The sequence below is a fragment of the Opisthocomus hoazin genome, chromosome 19 (assembly GCF_030867145.1).
Source record: "Opisthocomus hoazin isolate bOpiHoa1 chromosome 19, bOpiHoa1.hap1, whole genome shotgun sequence".
In the NCBI taxonomy this organism is placed as follows: domain Eukaryota; kingdom Metazoa; phylum Chordata; class Aves; order Opisthocomiformes; family Opisthocomidae; genus Opisthocomus; species Opisthocomus hoazin.
The window spans coordinates 14,518,059-14,537,647 of record NC_134432.1 but is presented as its reverse complement, the minus strand read 5'-3'; the positions used below and the strand labels follow the sequence as shown (position 1 = coordinate 14,537,647).

The 19,589-nt window shown below is 46.8% G+C and overlaps 1 protein-coding gene across 2 annotated transcripts in view; it reads right to left on the bottom strand.

The window, feature by feature from the left end:
* The window catches only part of COL5A1 (collagen type V alpha 1 chain), a 160,051-nt gene that overhangs the window by 103,643 nt on the left and 36,819 nt on the right, over positions 1–19,589 (bottom strand). For both annotated transcript variants that reach the window (XM_075439389.1, XM_075439390.1), the window contains exons 2-4: positions 19,397–19,564; positions 13,060–13,273; positions 12,270–12,432 (exon numbers count right to left, since the gene is read on the bottom strand). In XM_075439389.1, coding sequence (XP_075295504.1) covers positions 12,270–12,432; positions 13,060–13,273; positions 19,397–19,564 — 545 coding nt within the window. The remainder of the gene's footprint in view (positions 1–12,269; positions 12,433–13,059; positions 13,274–19,396; positions 19,565–19,589) is intronic.

Genomic DNA, 19,589 nt, shown 5'->3' with positions numbered 1-19,589 from the left:
CATCCATACACCTTTCTCCAGGAAACTGGACTGTCCTTCATCAATGTTCACACACCTCTCGCCTCCATGCTCCCAAGTTTTTCTGCAATTATATTTCAACGCTGCTAATTGTCCACGAAAGATGATTTGCAGTTTTTATTCCTGCAGGAGAACCTCCGTGCAGCATTTCCCATCTCAAATTCAGCGTTCCAAAAGTCTTGTTTAAACACAGAACCCTGCACAGCTCCCATGACAAAGCTCATTGGGCACCACCCAAGCTGTTCATCCCACGAAAGGGAGCTGGGTTTGTACACCCTACGGCTCGAGGAGCAGATGTGAAGTTCAGCCCAGAAATGTGGTTATCTGAACAAAACCCATTCAGGAAGAGGAACGGATGCAGCGTGACTGGCGTGGCCAGCAGTAGCTGAGCATCACAGCTCAGATTTCGGCATTCTGAGCAGCAAGCTGGAAGACCATAAACATGATTTGCAGATAAATTTGTTTATGCAAGGCATCAAAGCCTCAGGAAAACCTTGCTATGTTTGCAGACATTCCAGAGCAGAGCACAGTGCACAAAAGTAATATTCACCACAAATTCCCTCATCTCCCCACACATTTCGCTTCAGTGGCCAAAGCACTGTTTGTTCAAGCAGACTTGACCTCCTGAACCACAGCCAGTATGTGGCTACGTGTGGAGAACAATGAGCCCACGGTTAGAGACTTTTTTCCGTGTTCTTGGAGGGAATAGAAAACACACATACACACAAATACACAAATCCCATCCAATATTCTGCACAACTCATTAGGAATACCCTCTTCCAGCTCCCGTCCCCAGGGTGATGTATTTATTGTGAACATATACATTCGATCCCGCTCAGCTCTGTCAAAGTAAGTAGTACACCTGCACACTGGGAATGTCTGGAGAGGGCTAGGATTTTCCTTTGGGCTTTGGCAAGCAGCCCAAACTGCCTCAAAAAAAAAAAAAATAAAAAGACCTCACCAGGTGTAAGGAACATGTATTTCATTTGTTCGTACGTAAACGACAAGGGAATAGGTTGAAGACAAAGTCAACCAAGAGGCTTCTAGTTAGGATGGTCTTTTCTATGCTGGGTTTACTCCATCCTTGCTTAGAGAAACAACAGACCTCAAGCAGTGCCCTGCAGAGGTAGGCCAATAGCAATAAAGACCTAAATTTCAAAGAAACATCAGCTTGAGCACTGTCAGGTTAATGAGGGCACAAGCCCACCTCCCTGCCCGAGCAGCTTGTTGAAGAGATCAGTGCTCACCATCCTCTTCCTCAACACAGCAGCTCTCCCACGAGTTTGGCTCCGGCCAGTCTGTGCTTCAACAATGCAAATCAGTCAAGATTTTCGTACGTAGAAGAAAGAGGATGTTTTACTGCCCACAGGCTTCTGCTCCAGAAATTCATTTTTATACAAGTAAGACGAATTGGTGTGTCACCTCCCGCACAGAATGAGGTTCCCAGATTAGCAGGCAAGGGGAAACATGCACTGGTTTGGGCTGGTGGCACGCTATCGTGCTCTGCTCTCAATAATCACTTTTCCATATTGCATAGTGATGTTGCCAATAAAGTTCAGCTGGAAACTTCTCCCCAGTAGCATGAGTGTTTGGCTTTTCCCCCATGCTCAAGCTGAAGAAAATCATCTTTCCCAAACACGTCCATTTGCTCTGCTCTTCAGTGTCTAATACCCTCTGGGTCCCTTTCTGGTACCTTTTCTGCTCCTGCAGCCCTGTCCTGCCGCCTGCTCCCAGAAGACATCCATGTCCACAACGCCACTGTAAATCTTGGCTTGAAGTCACCGGAGAGGAGCAGGTTTCCAGCATTACATCACCCTGTCTGGGCTCAGCGATCAGCCTTCTGCACCTCAGAGTTTCCATGGAAGAAACCAAGCCCCCTCCTCCTCCCTCCCGCTATCCAAGTGGGGGAAGCAACCTACAAACGAAGCCATCAGCTGAAAGAGTAATGACACTACACCTAAGAGCATCCATCATGTATAACGAGCCTGCCTGGGTTGCTGCCTGCCAGCATTTAAATACAAAACGCTGCCAGGCAAATGTCAGGAACAACCAGACAACTCTGCTCCCCAAACCCCACAGTCCCTGTGGTGGGTGGAAATTGTTTTGAAGGATGAGCTTTGCCTTCCAGAGACCACTCAGTTTTTCTTGTTAGCAGTTTCAACTGGTTATCCCACTCTGTGAGAGGTACCCCAGCCCAGAGAAAAATAGGCAATAGCCTGCCTGTCCTCTCCATGTCACGGCAGCAATGGAGAGCCCTGTGTGGTATCACTTTGCATCCCTCCTCCTGACAGTTCTCCGCCTTCCCACTCAGCATCCTTGCCCATGCCCACCAAAATGGGAAAAGCTCATGCAAACCAATGACTAGCCTGCTGGAGTCCCTAGTAAGGCAGCCACCAGGCTCCAAAAAATGCATGTTTGAACCATATAATAAAAAAAACTTGTTCCTTTCCCACTTCAGCGGCCCTGGAGTCACGGCACATCACTGCTATTGCGACCACTGTCCAGGAGCAAGCAGGGAAGACAGTGGTTCCTCAGACTGGGGTGAGGTCCTGTGTCCTTCACCAGCCATTCACAGAAAGCATTAATCCTGGATTTTAATGAGGGCCAAGTGCCCCATATCCCCAGCACTCACCATGCTTTGCAAACCAAATCGCGAGGAGGGATGCCTCAAACCAGCAATTGCTTGGGGTTGGGTGCCTTTTCCCATTTACAGACAACACCTTCCCGTGGCTGCGCTCAGGCTCATGGCCAGTGAGAGGGGCTCCCTGCCAGCTGCAGCTGCCCACCACGTCCCTCGGTGCTGTCTGGCACTGCCAGCGCTCGAGATATTCAGCCTGTTCCTAAGGGTATTCTATATTAAACAACAGGCGAAGCTGCACACTTGCCCACAGGTATTGCAGAAATGGGATTGCACAGATTAAAAAGCCCTTACTCAGGACAACACCAAAAGTTCTAAATCCCCTTTCTAGACTAACAGCACACACAAGCGCCGAGGCCAGGACAGGCAGCCAAGCACACCACTGTTCCTGGCTTATCCCACTTCGTGGGGTTCTGCTTTCTCCCCATCTCCTCCTAAAGACCTCCTGTTATCTCCACTGTTGGAGAATATAAAGTGCTCTGAATAACCACGGCCTCCCCTTATCGCTATAAGGTCAGTATGGCCTAATGGCCATCACTTCACCTTATTTTTAAATCACAGCACGTGCCGTGTCTTACTGAGCGCAAAGATCCAGAGGACGATTATTCACATTATGAATGGAGGTGTCAAACAGAAACCCAGACTCCCAGCAGTCAGCACCCCGTTTGACACAACATATTGCTGGAAGTTAGTAGCAGCTCCCACCCAGTAAGAGCCATCCACTGCCTTGAAGGCAACGCTCGCCAGCACCCATCCGCAGAGGAAACCCGTGCGGGTCCCCTGGTACAACTGGGGCTTGGCTCTGGGCAAACTGCAAGCAGCAATAAGATCATGCAGCTTCCTAGATTGATGCTTAACTTGGCCATATTAGAAGGTAAATGATGCAGCACATAACTGTTAAACATCAATAAAAGCACTTTCATGCTCTGTTTGAACAATCCAGCACGTCTCCCCACGCACCGTACGCTGTCAGAGGCCTGCAGGCGCTTGGTACTAACAAACTGCAGTCATAATCTACACGTGCTCATGCACAGTTTCTTCTACAGTTTATGAAATAGAACTCACCACTGACCAAAAAAAAAAACCCTCAAAAATTAGAAGCATTAAGTATGTGTTTTATAATCATGACTAGTAAGGCTATGTCATTACAGGCAACCCTGACCCAGTCACAAAGCTTGACTGCAATCCAGATGGCAAAACTGCCAATTACCCAGCAAATCTAAATGAAAACAAGAGTTTGAGCAAAGTGTATGCAAACTATTCATCTGATGTTTCCACCCAAATCCTCCCTTCCCTTGTTGGCACCTGACAGATAGAGGTCAGATGAAATGGCATCACTTTAGGGGTCAAATGAAGCCACCCAAAGCATTAACTTTTACAAGCTGTTTTGCAATTCTTATTCCGGATCTGGTCCTGACCCTCCCTTGGTACAGACACGCTGATAAAACCAGATGACGTCCCTGAGCACCTGTGTAAGATGATGCTGCGTGCAAGGCTTTGCCAACTGGAGCCAAATCTCACGTTTGGGTTTTGATGAGACTGACTGCGTTGCTTGGACTCTGGCACAAAAACCGCACCATTAATTGCAAACCCATCCAGAGGCATAATCTTTAACAGTCGTAGACATTTTCTAGGCAACATTGCTCTTCTGGAAGAGCCTATTTCTGTGATTTAATCCATGTGTCTCAAGTGCACCATTTTGCTAAAGAGGATCCCTTTAAAAAAACAAGAGCAGAAGGAACAACGAGAAAACCGGCAACTAAATGGAGAATTATTAGGAGACTAGGGAAGCCTACAGACATCTTCAATAAAGAACGCTAATGCTGGCTCAGGATGTTTTATTTTCCATCATCTCACACCATGGTATATGCAGGTGGTGTAAAACATCGACTCTTTGCACTCCCTGAAAGTCTCTACAGCAAAAGAGGTGAAATCAGATTTGGCAGGGGGAGGAACACAGGCAGCCAGAACTGTAAACTGGTTTCTTTCAGCAGCCTACCGAGGTAGGGAAAAATACACGGGAGCGGGTATCTGGGGTGCATCTTAACAGAGAAATTCCTGTTAGTAAAAAACCCTAATTAATAAAAAAAAATGCTTTTTGAAGGTTAAGAAAAGCTCCATAAGCATGAGCTCTGCCTGGTTCCTTCCCGACCCTCTGGACTAAGCACAGATCTTGCAGAACATCACGGGTTCAACACCACACTCCTGAGAAGCCTCACTGGGCTCAGCGGAACTATTAAGATGCTTCTGTTTTGAGGATATTGGGACCTTATTGCTTCCCCTGTAAACACATAAATAAGCATTCCTGTGTGCTCTATACCTTGCCACGGCTCTGTTTACATTTGCACAAAAGCCTCTGTCAAACTGGAACAGCAAACACAGCCACGCTGAGACAAGATTGGGTCTAGCTGGGACTCGGACACAGATTCAGAGCTGAGGCTCCCACGGGACATTTGCACCCAGGAGCTGAGGAAATCTGCAAATATTGCAGTTACCACCAAGCCCGCTGTACTGGCGGCGTAGCTATCCTCCTGCAATAGCAGACAGAGGCCGTCTGGCACCTTAACAGCAGATCCACCTGCAAAAGAGGAGCCCTAAACCGCTCCATCCTCAAACACCAAAAAATACAACCTACATATATCAGAACCCTATTTTTGTTTGTACACCTTTCACTAAAGCAAAAAAGATATTGATTCAATCTTATGGCCTCAGAGGCGTTCTAGAAAATGTGCAGAAACTTTAAAAATAAGCACACTTCCCAGAGCTGGAAATGCTACAGCCAAGAGCACGGGAAGGGAGGGAGAAAACCCTGACGACAGTGAAATGAAATCTGGGATTATCAACCACAGTGATAATTGTTTTCGAAGTGTAAACAAGCCAGAAGATGAAAAGAGAGTTGGCATTTCAGCCCAAAAGCAACACAGCACCTGAACGGCCCCAATGTCTCGGCTAAGAGCATTAAAGCATCTATTCTGCTTTGTCTTCTTGCGCCTCGAAACACTCACCAGCCCTAAGAGCACCTCTGGCATCTCGCCCGGGCTTTCTGGCTCGCCCCGGCACAAATTGCTTTCCCTCCATTTCTGATGTCTTGATTTCACTAGTGGTCTTTGAAAACACAAAGGAGGAAAGAGAATAAAAAGCACCATCCTTTCAGCATCATCCAAAGCCCAGCAGCATGCCATATCTCATCCCAGGACAAGCTCTGGCATGAGCTAACAGCAAATACTTTGTCAGCCCCTCGCGGTTTCACTGCCTTGGCAGAACGGTGCCCGCAGGTGTCCGAGCCCCTCTCACTTTGCACCTTGTTTGGCAGGATCAGAGGAAACCCACTTGGATTCGCAGTACAACTAGACCAATGAGACACAGTTACGGCACTCAGCTGGACAAAATAAGCTCCTCTTGTCTCCAGAGGAGCCAACAGTAAAAGACACGAGCCTTGAAAAGCAATATACACATGCACTGAGCTTTTCCACTTATGGGAAAACACATTTAATCTACACCAATATCAGAAACTATTGCAAACCAATGTTATTTCCGGAGGGGCAAAACCCCAGTTACCTTGTGGGACAATCCTGCAAAATATTTAAACAGATGAACCAAAAATAACTCACATCAAACATACTCACTTGTTACTAGAGCACAACAGCCTCGCACGATAGTCTTTTCCTGACAGATCAGAAGACAAAAGGGGATTTGCAGCAGAAATACAGAAGACATCGCAAGGTCTAGAGAAGTTTATAGATGAAAGGCTGGACATGAGCTGGCAACGTGCGCTGGCAGCCCAGAGGGCCAACCGTGTCCTGGGCTGCATCAAGAGAAGCGTGGCCAGCAGGGCGAGAGAGGGGATTCTGCCCCTCTACTCTGCTCTGGTGAGACCTCACGTGGAGTGCTGCGTTCAGTTCTGGAGCCCTCAGCACAAGAAGGACATGGAACTGTTGGAGTGGGTCCAAAGGAGGGCTACAAAAATGATCCAAGGGCTGGAGCACCTCTCCTATGAGGACAGGCTGAGAGAGTTTTGGCTTGTTCAGCCTGGAGAAGAGAAGGCTGCGGGGAGACCTGATTGCAGCCTTTCAGTACTTAAAGGGAGCCCATAGGAAAGACGGGGACAATCTGTTTAGTAGAGACAACAGTGACAGGACGAGGGGTAATGGTTTTAAACTAAAACAGGGTAGGTTTAGGCCGGATACAAGGAAGAAATTCTTTACAATGAGGGTGGTGAAACACTGGAACAGGTTGCCCACAGAGGTAGCGGAGGCCCCATCCCTGGAACCATTCCAGACCAGGTTGGACAGGGCTCTGAGCACCCTGATCTCATTAGCGATGTCCCTGCTCACTGCGGGGGGGTTGGACTAGATGACCTCTAGGGGTCCCTTCCAACCCAAAACTTTCTATGATTCTATGATAAGTTTCATTTTGTTCATCAGCCCGTCGCTGCAAGTGCTGGCCTACAAAGTAACACTGAGCAGTAACACAGGGCTGGGCCATGCACTATTACAGAAACCAAACTTCTACGGAATGACATGAAATGCTTCAAAACACCATTGCAAAGGGGTTAAGTTCACCTATCCCAGTCCAGAGACAGTAACGTTTACCTGCCACAGATGTTGTACAGAACTTTCCTTGCATGAAGATCCTCCAGCTGTGAGTTATGGGATTTCTCTGCTCACTGCTGTAAATACAGTCACTTCTGGGAGTGAAACATAGCACCAACAACATCAGCGAGCCAGGACCTGAACTTTGTTTCAACCCATGTCTGCTAAATCAGAATGGCTTCTTCAGCCCAGAGCCAGCTGATCTGCTTTTCCACCAGACCATCATGACAAACTGCAGGTTGGAAAAGCCAGCCCGTGTGGAGGTGCTATCTACATGGTCCTGGGACATGGTGGTCAAACAGATTAAGAGAGTTGCATGCTGTTACAGCTAAACATGGGAGACAGAGACCATATCTGAACCTGACTGCTCACCCTGTCAGATGGAGCAAGCCCTAGGGAGATAAGTATTATCTTCTAAAGACAGTGACGAGTCGTGTAGGGAGCAGAAATTCCTTGGCATGAGCATCTCCCAAGGACAATATCAGATGAAAGCCCACAAAGCACCCAAATAGCCTACAGCCATGGTTGATGGCTACAACACGTAACAGAAGGGTACATATAACAGTCAAGAACACCCTCAGATGAGCAAAGCTTTGGTCTGACAAGCACCCAGCTTCTCTGCTCTTACACCAGCACAGGCTACATCAGCCCAAGCAAAGGCTCAGCCCCAGGATCAACACACTGCTGCCAGCAAAGGTGGGCTGACACTTCCAGTTTCTTGTTAGCCATGCAAGAACTGATGGGATCCTGCACAAAAAGGGGACTCCTGCAAACAGATTGCGGGCACTGAACAGCAGCTCCTGCGGTGCATTGATGCGGAGCCAGGCCATAGAATCATAGAATGGTTTGGGTTGGAAGGGACCTTAAAGATCATCTGGTTCCACCCCCCTGCCATGAGCAGGGACATCTTCCACCAGCCCAGGGTGCTCAGAGCTCCGTCCAACCTGGCCTTGAACCCTGCCAGAGAGGGGGCAGCCACAGCTTCTCTGGGCAGCCTGGGCCAGTGTTTCACCACCCTCATGGGGAAGAATTTCTTCCTGATATCCAATATAAATCTGACCTCTTTTAGTTTAGAGCCGTTCCCAGGACAGTTTGGAAAGTCTCCCTGGGATTCAGGCAGAAGCTGCCTTGCTTCCTGGGAAAGAGACTTTCCCAAAATTTATCCTCTCTATTCCTATGCCTAACCATTAGACTGTGCCAGGACTTGGTTTCTAATACATGTTCAAGAAAAGCACATCAAGAGAAACTGTTAATCCCTCTAAAAATGAGACACGTTCACATGTCTTCTGACTTCCTTCCAGCGCTGCTGTAGCCACAGGAACATGGCTTACTACAGCCTGCAAGCAGAGAGAAAGTGTTTATCCTGCACCACGGGCTATTTCTTTTCTCCTTCCCTCTCTCGCTGCAAAAAGGCCCTTTGCTGTCTCACAACAGCATCCTCTCAGGCACAGCTTGAAGCCAGCCGCCGCTTCCCAACCCCGGCGCGAGAGCCTGTCCTGACATTTGTAAACTGGTGTTTTGTACAGCAGCCCAGCACAGAACTTAACTTGTACAACCTAGGCTCCAGGCTTGGCCCCTTTTCAAACCTACACGGCCTTCCCCCAGCCATACAGAGAGACCCACACAGCCTCCCAACTAATTGAATTTTAATGAGAGGAAGTCTTTTTTTCCACTGGAAGAATGTTGTAGCTAGAGAAATATTTTGAAACTCTCCTAACCTTTCCCGCCAGGCTATTTCTGCATCAGAGTGTGAGCGAGGAAGTCCCCGACCGATGAATACGGCAGAGCCGCTTCGCTTGCGACCCCAGCTAGACCCGGAGCTTAAATAATTACAACTTTCAAAACAGAAGAAAAGTGTCTGGGGTTTTACTCGATCTTCAGTCCTGACAAGGAGGATGTGAACTCCCACTCCTTACAGCTCTTGCTGACCCACACTGAGACACAGCCCCTCTAAGCCCTCCCCAGCGCTGTCTCCCATCCCACTCCCAGCCAACTGCATTATTTAAATTTCCAGCAAAAGCAACAAAAATGTAAGAGGCAGACAACTCCACGGGTGCAGAAAACACTGGGGAACATGGCGTTAGCCGAGGTCTGCAGAGCAGCTGCCTCCAGGACAGCAGTAGCTTCACCTCATCGCTCTGCATTTCGTCCAGAAACTATCAGCTTTCCAGGAACACGTAACTTTAACAGTTTACACCCATTTCCCATTGCTCTGAGCCACAATTTCTGCCCAGGCTTGCAGAAAGAAGAAAGGAGGGGCTAAAGAAAAGTTAGCTGCTGAGATATGAAGGAAATTAGGTTACAGTCCACTGCCTTCATGACACTTCTTAATCACATTCAGTTTAAAGCTACTGGTATCTTGAATAGTGTGTGTGGATACACTGAAAACCCTGTCTGATGAGGATGACAAAAGAAAAAAGGACAAATACCAGAACTAAAGAGTTCTTTTAATATACATGCTCTATAATGTTGTAAGACAGAGTAAAAAAACCTTGCTAATTGTCCAATTCGCAGTAAGTGCCTGCAGTGATCTTGTAGCTGCATCTTGTACCCAGAACAGGCAACAGGCTCCAGCGGAGGGGAACGCTTGCTCTGTTTTTCCCCACCTCCCAAGACTGTGGAGGTCTCACAAGCCCCCGAGCTTACACCCCTAGATGCAGCCTTTTCAGCACAGGAGCTGTGGCCAGCCCCATGGGAAGGGCTTGCAGCAGGGCTGGGAGAGAACTGATGCCCTGAAATGCGTGTGTCCCTGCCTGGCCAAGGAACCTGCACTCCTCAACCCAGGCAAGCCCTAACAGCCACCTGGGAACATCTCAAGCTCCAGGGACAGCTACGGAAACTGTGTTATTCTGAAAAAGTAGTCTAAAGTGCAGATTTATTATCCAGTTTGGATGTGACACCAAGTTCTTTAAATGCATCTACTAGATCCCTGGGTCCAGCAGCTCCCCACTTTATACAACAACTCCGCTTAAATTACAGCATCCAGTGTGACTGCAGAAATTTTTGGCAGAACAAACACTTGCGAAAGACACTCCAGTGCCCATTAAACCCAGCTTTTACTTTCCATTTTAATTGTTAAACTTCCCAGGGAATGTCTCTGAATTTAATACAATTTAGAGATTCAGCTCTAACTCTGTAACTGGGATTTTGGCAGCAACGTTCAATCCACGCATTCTTGCTCTGTTTACAGCAGATCAGCTCCCAGATGTTGGTAATGTTAAACAGACTGGAACCTGCCTTCCGAGTGACAGCAAAATGCAGACAAGAGCTGGCTTCGCTACGGCTCTAATTATCCACCAACAGGAGATATTCCCCATCCCTCTGCTGGGATGGGCCCACGAGATACAACTCTTCCTCCGCATAAATGCAGTAGAAGTAAAGAGACAGAGATCAATGGGTCTCAGTTTACACTCCTTTGCACTGGCACTGATTTCAGGGAAGCAATTCTAGCTTGCAAGAAAGATCAGGGACATGACTCTCATACACATGGAAGCCTCAGCAGTGCAGCAGACCACAGAAGTCAAGACCGCTAGTGGGAATGCATATATTAAACTAGCTGCTGAGCTACGGCAAGAACTTCTACCATATGTACCTCATCTATAAATAATCCCCTATCTCTTTGCTTAAATCAGAGGAGCTCATGGGAACATTCCACCCATCACGATTTCGGTTTGCTTTTCAAAAGCAGTCGCTGTGTGGGAGGCAACAGGGTTGCCAAGCAAGCTGTCGAGGACAGTCTCCTTATGTCATTGTGGTGCGATGACCCTAGCTCCATGCTAGGTACCCACCAAAGCTGCTCTATCACTCACCTCCTCTGCTGGACAGGGGAGAGAAAATGTAACAAAAGGCTCCTGGGGCAAGACAAGGACTGGGAGAAATCACTCTCTAATCACTGTCACAGGCAAAACAGACTCGACTTGGGGAAATTCAAGCAATTTCTTACCGCATTAGAGTAGGATAACAAAAAATAAAGCCAAATCTTAAAACACACCTTCCCCCCACTCCTGCCTTCTTCCCAGGCTCAACTCCTCTCCCAAACTCTCTCCCTCCTCCCCATGAGCAGCACAGGGGGACGGGGGCAGGGGTTATGGTCAGTTCATCACACATGGTCTCTGCCACTCCTTCCTCCTCATGGGAAGGACTCCTCACACTCCTTCCCTGCTCCAGCATGGGGTCCCTCCCACAGGAGACTGTCCTCCACGACCTTCTCCAGCATGGGTACTTCCCACAGGCTGCAGTTCTTCACAAACTGCTGCAGCACGGGTCCTTCCCACAGGGTGCAGTCCTTCAGGAACAGGCTGCTGCAGTGTGGGTCCCCCATGTGGTCACAAGCCCTGCCAGCAAACCTGCTCCAGAATGGGCTCCCCACGGGGTCACAGCCTCCTTCGGGCACCCCCTGCTCTGGTGTGGGGTCCTCCATGTGCTGCAGGTGGAGACCTGCTCCACCGTGGACCACCACGGGCTGCAGGGGACAGCCTGCCTCACCATGGTCTTCTCCACATGCTGCAGGGGAATCTCCACTCCGGCCCCTGGAGCACCTCTTCCTCCTTCACTGACCTTGGGGGCTGCAGAGTTCTTTCTCTCATATTCGCACTCCTCTCTCCAGCTGCTGTTGCACAGGTGGTTTTTTTCCCTTCTTAAATATGTTATCACAGAGGTGCTACCACCATCACCGATGGGCTCAGCCTTGGCTAGCAGCAGGTCCGTCTTGGAGCCAGCTGGCATTGGCTCTATCGGACATCAGGGAAGCTTCCAGCATCTTCTCACAGAAGCCACCCCTGTAGCTCCATCGCCCCCAGTACCGAAAATCTTGCCACACAAACCCGCTACAGTCCTGGCACAAGAAATGAAGAATCAAAAGCCAAGGCATGGGAAAAGAGCAAATTCCTATCGCCCAGAGTGAACTGTGATGCAAAAGTCAAATACAGCTTACTTTTGAAACTTGTAAATACCTCGTCAACCAGAACCCAGCTCCTCACCTCTGTGGAACATCTCCAGAGCTGTTCATTGCGAAGACTTACCTCAAAGACTTCCTCATCCAATATCCTTGTCCCAAATACGATGATGCCATTGACATCAATGATGGGATGGTCACTTCGGTCCAAGAACTTGGTTATCTTCTTTTTACAGTCCAAAATCAAAGTGACATTTTTCTTCTGCACACTGATAGCTACTCTGTGCCACCTAGAAGAACACAGTCCACAAATGTGTTAAACAGAGCCTTAGGCTTTCAAGGACAAGCTAACAACTGTACGACAATGAAGCTTTCGCAAACTGACATTCTGCAAACCTCCATGCCAGTCATCATCTCTAAACAGATAAAAATCCTTCCTGGGCAAACTGTAAAGATACCATTTGAAAGAGAAATGGCTGTATTGACAGATGATGCCATTCACTTCTCATCCCTCCAAAACAGCTAGCAGAGTGGTGGTTCTGGCTTCAACAAGAGGCAGAGGAAAAAAACTCCCTGGCTGTCTCCCTCTTCCACCCTCCTTCTATCCTGCAAAGGACTCGGGGCAGATTTTGCAAGACAAACGGATTTCTTAAGGCCCTTTGCAGCAAAAATCAACAGCATTCTTCTCCCCATAAATGTCAGACGATTTGCACTGACTGGTATGCGATTCACCCTTTTTATATATGCAATATTATTCGCCAAAGGGCAAAGCTAAAGAATGGCCCACTCGGAAGTAGTCAAGAGTGCGTATACACATTTTTATATATAGATTACTCCTATTCCACATAATGTTCAACATGCTGGTATTGATAAAAGCAACGTACTGTTTTTTCCTTCGTGCACAAAATTTCACTTACTTGCCATCTGCTAGGTTAATGCCTCTAAAGAGAGGATAGTCTTCTGGGCCTGGCTTTCCTGTATGGTCTTCATACAGGAATACAGGAGATCTACCCATCTCCACACCAATTTGCTGGATCCCTTGCTCATTGTAAATTGAGATCAAGAAGGACTGACCTCCTTTCTTCGCTTTTACAGTGGTTAGAATGGAGAAGTCCTCTGGGAATGGGGAAGCTGGAGTGGAAAAGCAAAGAGGTTAGTCAGGTTTCTTTGAAAAAAATCAATCCCTAAAGAAACAACTCTGTTGTCTAACGACCCATGGGGAGACCACTGCCTTATCCCTCCAGATGTGTGCACATCAGCAACCCTAAAAATTTATATTGGGCAACATCTTAGCTGCCAGGTGAAGATCTGACTTTCTCCCAAAGCCTGTTGTGATACACGGTTGGGATGAGCTTCAACCTAAAGTAGACTGCACCAGCAAAGCCAGTGCAGAGCAGTGTTCCTCAAGGGCTACCTGCACTAATGAGACATTAAAAACTCAAGTGCTGAGTTTGAGGAATGCAAGCGTCTGAGAATCATTCACTTACGATCAGAAAGCATTTTTCCAGCCTTTACTGCAATCTGTCACAGAGCCAAAAACCACCCCACATTTGAACTTGCAAGCAAAGGATGGAAAGGGGTCTACTGTTTTGGGATGAAATCCTAGTGCTGGGGCAACAGCGCTGTTGGTTTAAATCTGCATCATTTGCACTTAACCCTTCCTCAGTGTGCCCTAGAGCTTTTTAGAAGATAAGGCAAAAAACTGTGTGTCATATATCATGAGGTCCTCAAATTAACTTAAGATGTCAGAGGAACAGAGGAAATTAAGCATCCTGTGCCAGCACAGCACACGCAATATTGAAGAGTTTTATTTAAGGGAGTAAGGAAGTTGCATCAGGTTTTGTCTATTCCAGACAAGAACAGAGCATTCTGTGGCTTTGGCTTTCAGGGTTGGTGCAGACAAAAAAAAAATCTGAAAACAGAAATAAGTCTGGCAGTCAGTAGGAGATGCTGATTTGTCTGCATATTAAAAAGCATTGAACAACTTCCCTAGCTTTTTCTCCACTCAGTAAAGGAACCCTGTCTCATCTCAGGTGATTCCTGTCTATTTTTACAAGGTGTGGAGGATTAAAGCCAAAGCATGGAGCAGGTACGGTCAGTACAGAGGCAATGCTCTTCTCAGGGGCAATCCCCTGCAACGCCAGATGAATGCATTTCAAGTTCCAAGCCAATATAGGCATCAAGTCCCACCCTGCGCAGAATACAATTCCTCCCTTTGGGTTTTCTCTGCCATTCAGTCTGGAAAGATAAGCCCAGACTGAAAAGCCTGGATGCGTACCCCAAACAGGACATCTTAAAGACCAGAAGCAACTTTCTTTGTCAAATTCTTATTGGAGATGGGACCTATTGAAACAGAGGGTACCTACAAGGCATAAGCTCCTCAGATGCAGCATTCCAGCAGCATGAGACTTGCAGGGTATCTTTCCTTTAAGGCCCAGGCTTTCAAAAACAAGGATTGCATTGTACAACTGGGTATCTGCTTTGGAAATCTTAAACCCCGGCAGGGCCGAGCAAAGTGGGGCAGCCTGGCCACGGGCACTGCCATGGTGTGTGCTGGGACCAGCTACGTGTGTGGCAGCCGGCAGCGTGCAGGGAACGGAACAACACAATGGGTCATTTTTAAACTGCAGATCCGTAGCCATATAAAACCACAAAAAAAAAAGCTCAGTGCCCATAAGCTTCAAATAGATTTCTTTCACCCCTTTAGGCTTTTCTTAAATGGTATCCCAGAGCTGCATAAGGGATTTTGACCTAGTGAGGGGACTGGGAACATGGGAGCGGGGAATTCTTCCAACCACAGCAAAGCCAGCAAGTTCAAACGGAAAGAAGCCATGAGCTCATCCTCTCTTCTGCCTGTGAGTTGCTTTAACTTTTATTAACAAACTGGTGTTTAAAATACATCTAGGTGCCTAGCACAGGGCTGCACTGCTGGGCAGCGGAGGGGCAGGAGGCACGAGCAGGCTGAGTGTACCTAAACTGAGCACAGCCATAAGCAGCTCGAGGAAACAGAGGACACCAAGGGGGACATCTGAGGATACCTACAGAGACACATTGTGTCTGCACCAAGTTAACAGCCCTCACCTTAGCTAAATAACATTTGGAAAGAAGCGTAAAGCAGTATTCCGAACAGAGGACTCGCAGTCAGTAATTGAATGCCACGGTTACAGGCTGATTTCCCGCTAGGACAAACACCCAGATATTTGGCAAAGGCAGGCATCCGATTATTCTGCCTCCCATAGGATGAGCTGAGCTTTATCTCCCTCCTGCTGCATACAAATCCTCCTGTAGCACTGAATCAAGACCATACGCCTTCCTGGTTCCAATTACAGGCTACAGTTTTGGGCCTTTTATGTAAAATAGTTCATGTCCAAAATTTCATTATGAATCCACAATACAGTACCTTTCAACTTGGACAAGCTGCCAAACTCATTAAAAAGCTGCTTTTAATTTTTTTTTCATTATTATTAAAATGTCTCTATGGTGATGTGAGTTTCTCAACCCAAATAACCATAATGGATGAATTATAGCTGACATTACTCTGTTACTGCTCTGCTGTCCTGGCAAAATAACAATGCCTTCTCTGTCATAGCTAGAAATGACCCAGGCTATTGAGTGATGTATGAAAACGGATCCACACAGCAATACTAATAAATACATCATAATAAATATATGAAGCACATAGCAATTGACCCAAATCCCCTTAAAGACAACAGAGACACCCCTCCAACAATGGGTTCAGGATTAAGCCCTTATATTCAATTCACTTCTTCAAATGAGCTCACGCTGAGAGACGTTGCACACCCATCTCTTCACATAACAGCACTGCACCAACACTGAATTTGGCTCAGCAACGCTCTTTTACCCCCTGGCCAAGTCCTTTCAAATTCACTACGCGCAGCCTCCTGCAAGGCAGCAAAGGGTTAAGACCCCTTTTCTGCAGATGGAGCCATGGAGAGAGCCGAGGAGGTCCAGGGTGGGCAAAGATCCCTCCACCTCATGCAGCTCCCCACATGCTGCTGCCAACAGCCTCGCTTGAGCAGATTGCATCTGTGGTATGCTCCAATATGCAAACCAGTAGAGTCAAGCTAAGTTTCCTCTTTCCTGAGCATCATGACCACGGATTAAAGGCTCTCGTGTCATCTCATGGTCTTCAGAATAGGGACAGCTGGGACCTCTTCCTAACCCAGATCTTGCAGGTCTATCCAAACACAGCCTAAAATACTGCTCTTGTTCTGGGAAGGACAGGAAAGCTGCAGCTTCTTAATAAGAAAAAAAAAAAAAAATCAGCAAAAACAATGATCCACTTCCTGACACAAACACAAAGCAGATCTGTGTGAGATAGTGTCATTTTCAGAGCCACTTTTCAAAGCAAAGCAGCTCTTCAACAGTGTCACCAACTTCTGGCCTTTTTCTTCATCTGAGAAGACTCAATTTTGGAATCACTTGTTTTCCTTAGACATGACTGTTCAAGCTATAACAAAGATTTTTGAGCTCTTAAATGTATATGCAGACACCCACAAGCAGTGTGGAAAATATAGAGTTTGCCAGAAGAATGCAAATGACATTTTGCTGGCTGCCGCTGAAAACTTTGCCTTTCTTGCCTCTGCTGGAAGAACACAGTTTTGCTGGGAAGCAGAACTTTTGGGAGCAAGGACAAAGAGTACCTCAGCAGATTTTCTCACTCTTGTGGGCTTGAAAGAGCAGACAAGTTTTTTTATGTGTGTGTGTGCATATATATATCTTCATTTGCTAGCTGTGGAAGCAGAATGCAAAGCCCATAAAATTGCTATCTTAGAAAAGGACCAACTTCTAATTAACACAAAATATTATGTACAGTGTACATTTGCTTAGGGCGTTCTATAGCAGAGAGGGAAAGTTATGCTACTACCCACCCACCTATTAACATGAAATCACAAAAACCACATTTCCCCTGGTACATTGCACTGCAATTACTTTGTTCTCTTTATCTCCTCTCTCATTTATTTGATGGTGTGAGCTGAAGTCACATCTAGTTATGGAGATGTACTGAGAAAACATCTGTTGATCTGATGGAAAACACTGGGAGTTCTTCACTTCGCTCTTCCTTTCCTATTTCCTCAGCAAGCAGCAGATTAGACTCAATGACTTTGGAATTCTCTGGAGAGGGACAAAGCTGTTTCAAGCACCCCATGGCTGTCCAAATGATGAAAATATTGCAAAGTTGCTTGATGACACCACGGAAACACCACTCAGATCTTCTCACCCAAGGAAGGCAGTAGATGCAAACCAAGAACTTAATGGGTATGTACAAGTAGTAAGGTGGGACAACAACAAGAAAATCTCCTACAGTGCCGAGTTGTCTCCTGTGACCACGATTCAGTTCTGCATGCTGTCTTGTTGTGTTAACCTTTGTCAAAAGTGGTGTCATCCAGTCTCCTTACTACATTAACCAGAATACACCATCCTTAGTTTTATATCTTGGGGTCACCACTGTTTGCTGGTTTCCAGAACAAAGGCGATGAAGCAAGATTTCACCGTGGCTACAGCAACTACCGGAAAGCTCTCGTATCCACTACAGTTGTACATTCCAAACTGGAACTATTTTCTTCAAGCACTTCTGAGCTTGAAGATACCAGCTGGGCCAAAACTTCAAGTCATTTTGGATAGACAGAGAGACAGTATGTGAAAGTAAACAAACACATGCTGGTAGGGTTGAGCTGATCTTGCCTAGGGAGAGCTGGATGGACTTGAGGGCCACTGTAGGGCCCTTGCAGCCTGTCACTGGGATGAACGTTCCCCATATCCACAGGCAATCCTCCAGAACATGAAGGCACAAAGTGGCAGAGGGGTGCATTTGGGCACATGATATTATCTATAGTCAGAAAGGACTGTTCCGCCCTGGGTAGCAATCAATACATGTATAGGGCCTGTTCTGCACTTCTGCAGAAATTGAAACAGGGTTTTAGGCAAAATTGAGCAGCTCCTTTGCTAAGGGTTGACCATATGATGGTCAACAGCTCCTCTCCTCTTCATGTCAGGCTCCCAGTTCATATGCAAGACAGGGTATGCTCCTGCTCACCAAGGATTGCTTATTGTCACAGCAGGGTAATAATGAAGGCTGAAAATAACCTTAATGATAACACAGGCAATGAAGGACTGGAGGATGCAAGCACATCGGCAGACCAGCCTCGGAGTCTTCATTTAGGCCATTGACATGCTGGGTCTGATTAGATACAGCATGTTAATTAAAAAGCTTTGGGATGGTGGCATGCCACATTACCTCTGATTTAGCCAATGCATTTTCTATCATTAATTCACTCAAACACCAAAGGAGAACATGTGTGTCCATCTGCTTTGCTTGAGTCATCAACTGCTTTACAGACAAGTTATATGCAGCATCTTTTCTGCCTCAGTGCTAAGCCTTCCCTAGCAAAGGCACTTTTCTCAAACCTAGAAAGTCCTGCATGCCTACTCCCAGCATCCCTGCACTCGCCCACGTGAAACGGATACAGCAGTGCTCCTGGATGGCTTTGGAAGGAAGACTTCTGATGGTGGCTGTACGTTCAAGACTGAAGCTCTCAGGCAGCGAGTAGTTTGGGTCCATATTGGGTCCAATCTTTTTACAAGTATATTTTACTTTACAGTAGTGACTGTCGTTTAGCCTGAAAAATTAAACTCCAGTACATCCTCAGGTGACAAAATGGCCAGTAGCCCACATGCTCTTCAAGGGCTTTGTGAACTCCTGCATCTTAGCAGCTTCTTCTAATGAACCTCTGATTTCTTCAAACAACTTTTCGCAGGACATCTGTTCTTGTGGTCCAGTCTATTATTTTTATATGGTGATTATTTGTGTTATGAGAGACACCACAGCCACAGAATAAGACCCTACTGTGCTTGGCACTCCACAAAGGCAGAACAAAACATGGTCTGCGTTCCTTTGCATCTTCCAAGACTCTCCCCAGCTGGATGTCACTGTGTGATAATGAGACAGCAGAAACTTTCTAATATAGGAGGGAACAGATGTAGGCATTGGCCACATCTTCTGCAGTGAAACCCACCACGATGTGCAAATGCAATGATAAAAGAACAACTCACAGCAATGTTATTTGATGGCTGAAAATCTGCAGCCCCCTGAAACAGCAGAATTGCTCCCTGCCAAGGGAGCATGCAAGCACACTTGGAAAATGAAGGAATTACACAGTGCCCTCCCTATACGTGCCTGCAGAATCCAAGAAAAGGTATTTCCATGTGACAAATAAAAAGCCGCGGACTCACCAGGATACAGCTGCTTTGTCGGTGCACTAAGCTGAGCATCTTTTGTTACTCTATAAGCAACATCTGCTTCTTTCGAAGATCTTCTGCTTGTGCAAAACCCTGTTGTTTTTGTTATACCATCAGGTAAATTATGAAAATCTAAAACCTTCAAGAGGTCTGCAGGTTCAGCTGTAAAAAGAAAAGGAGAAAACAA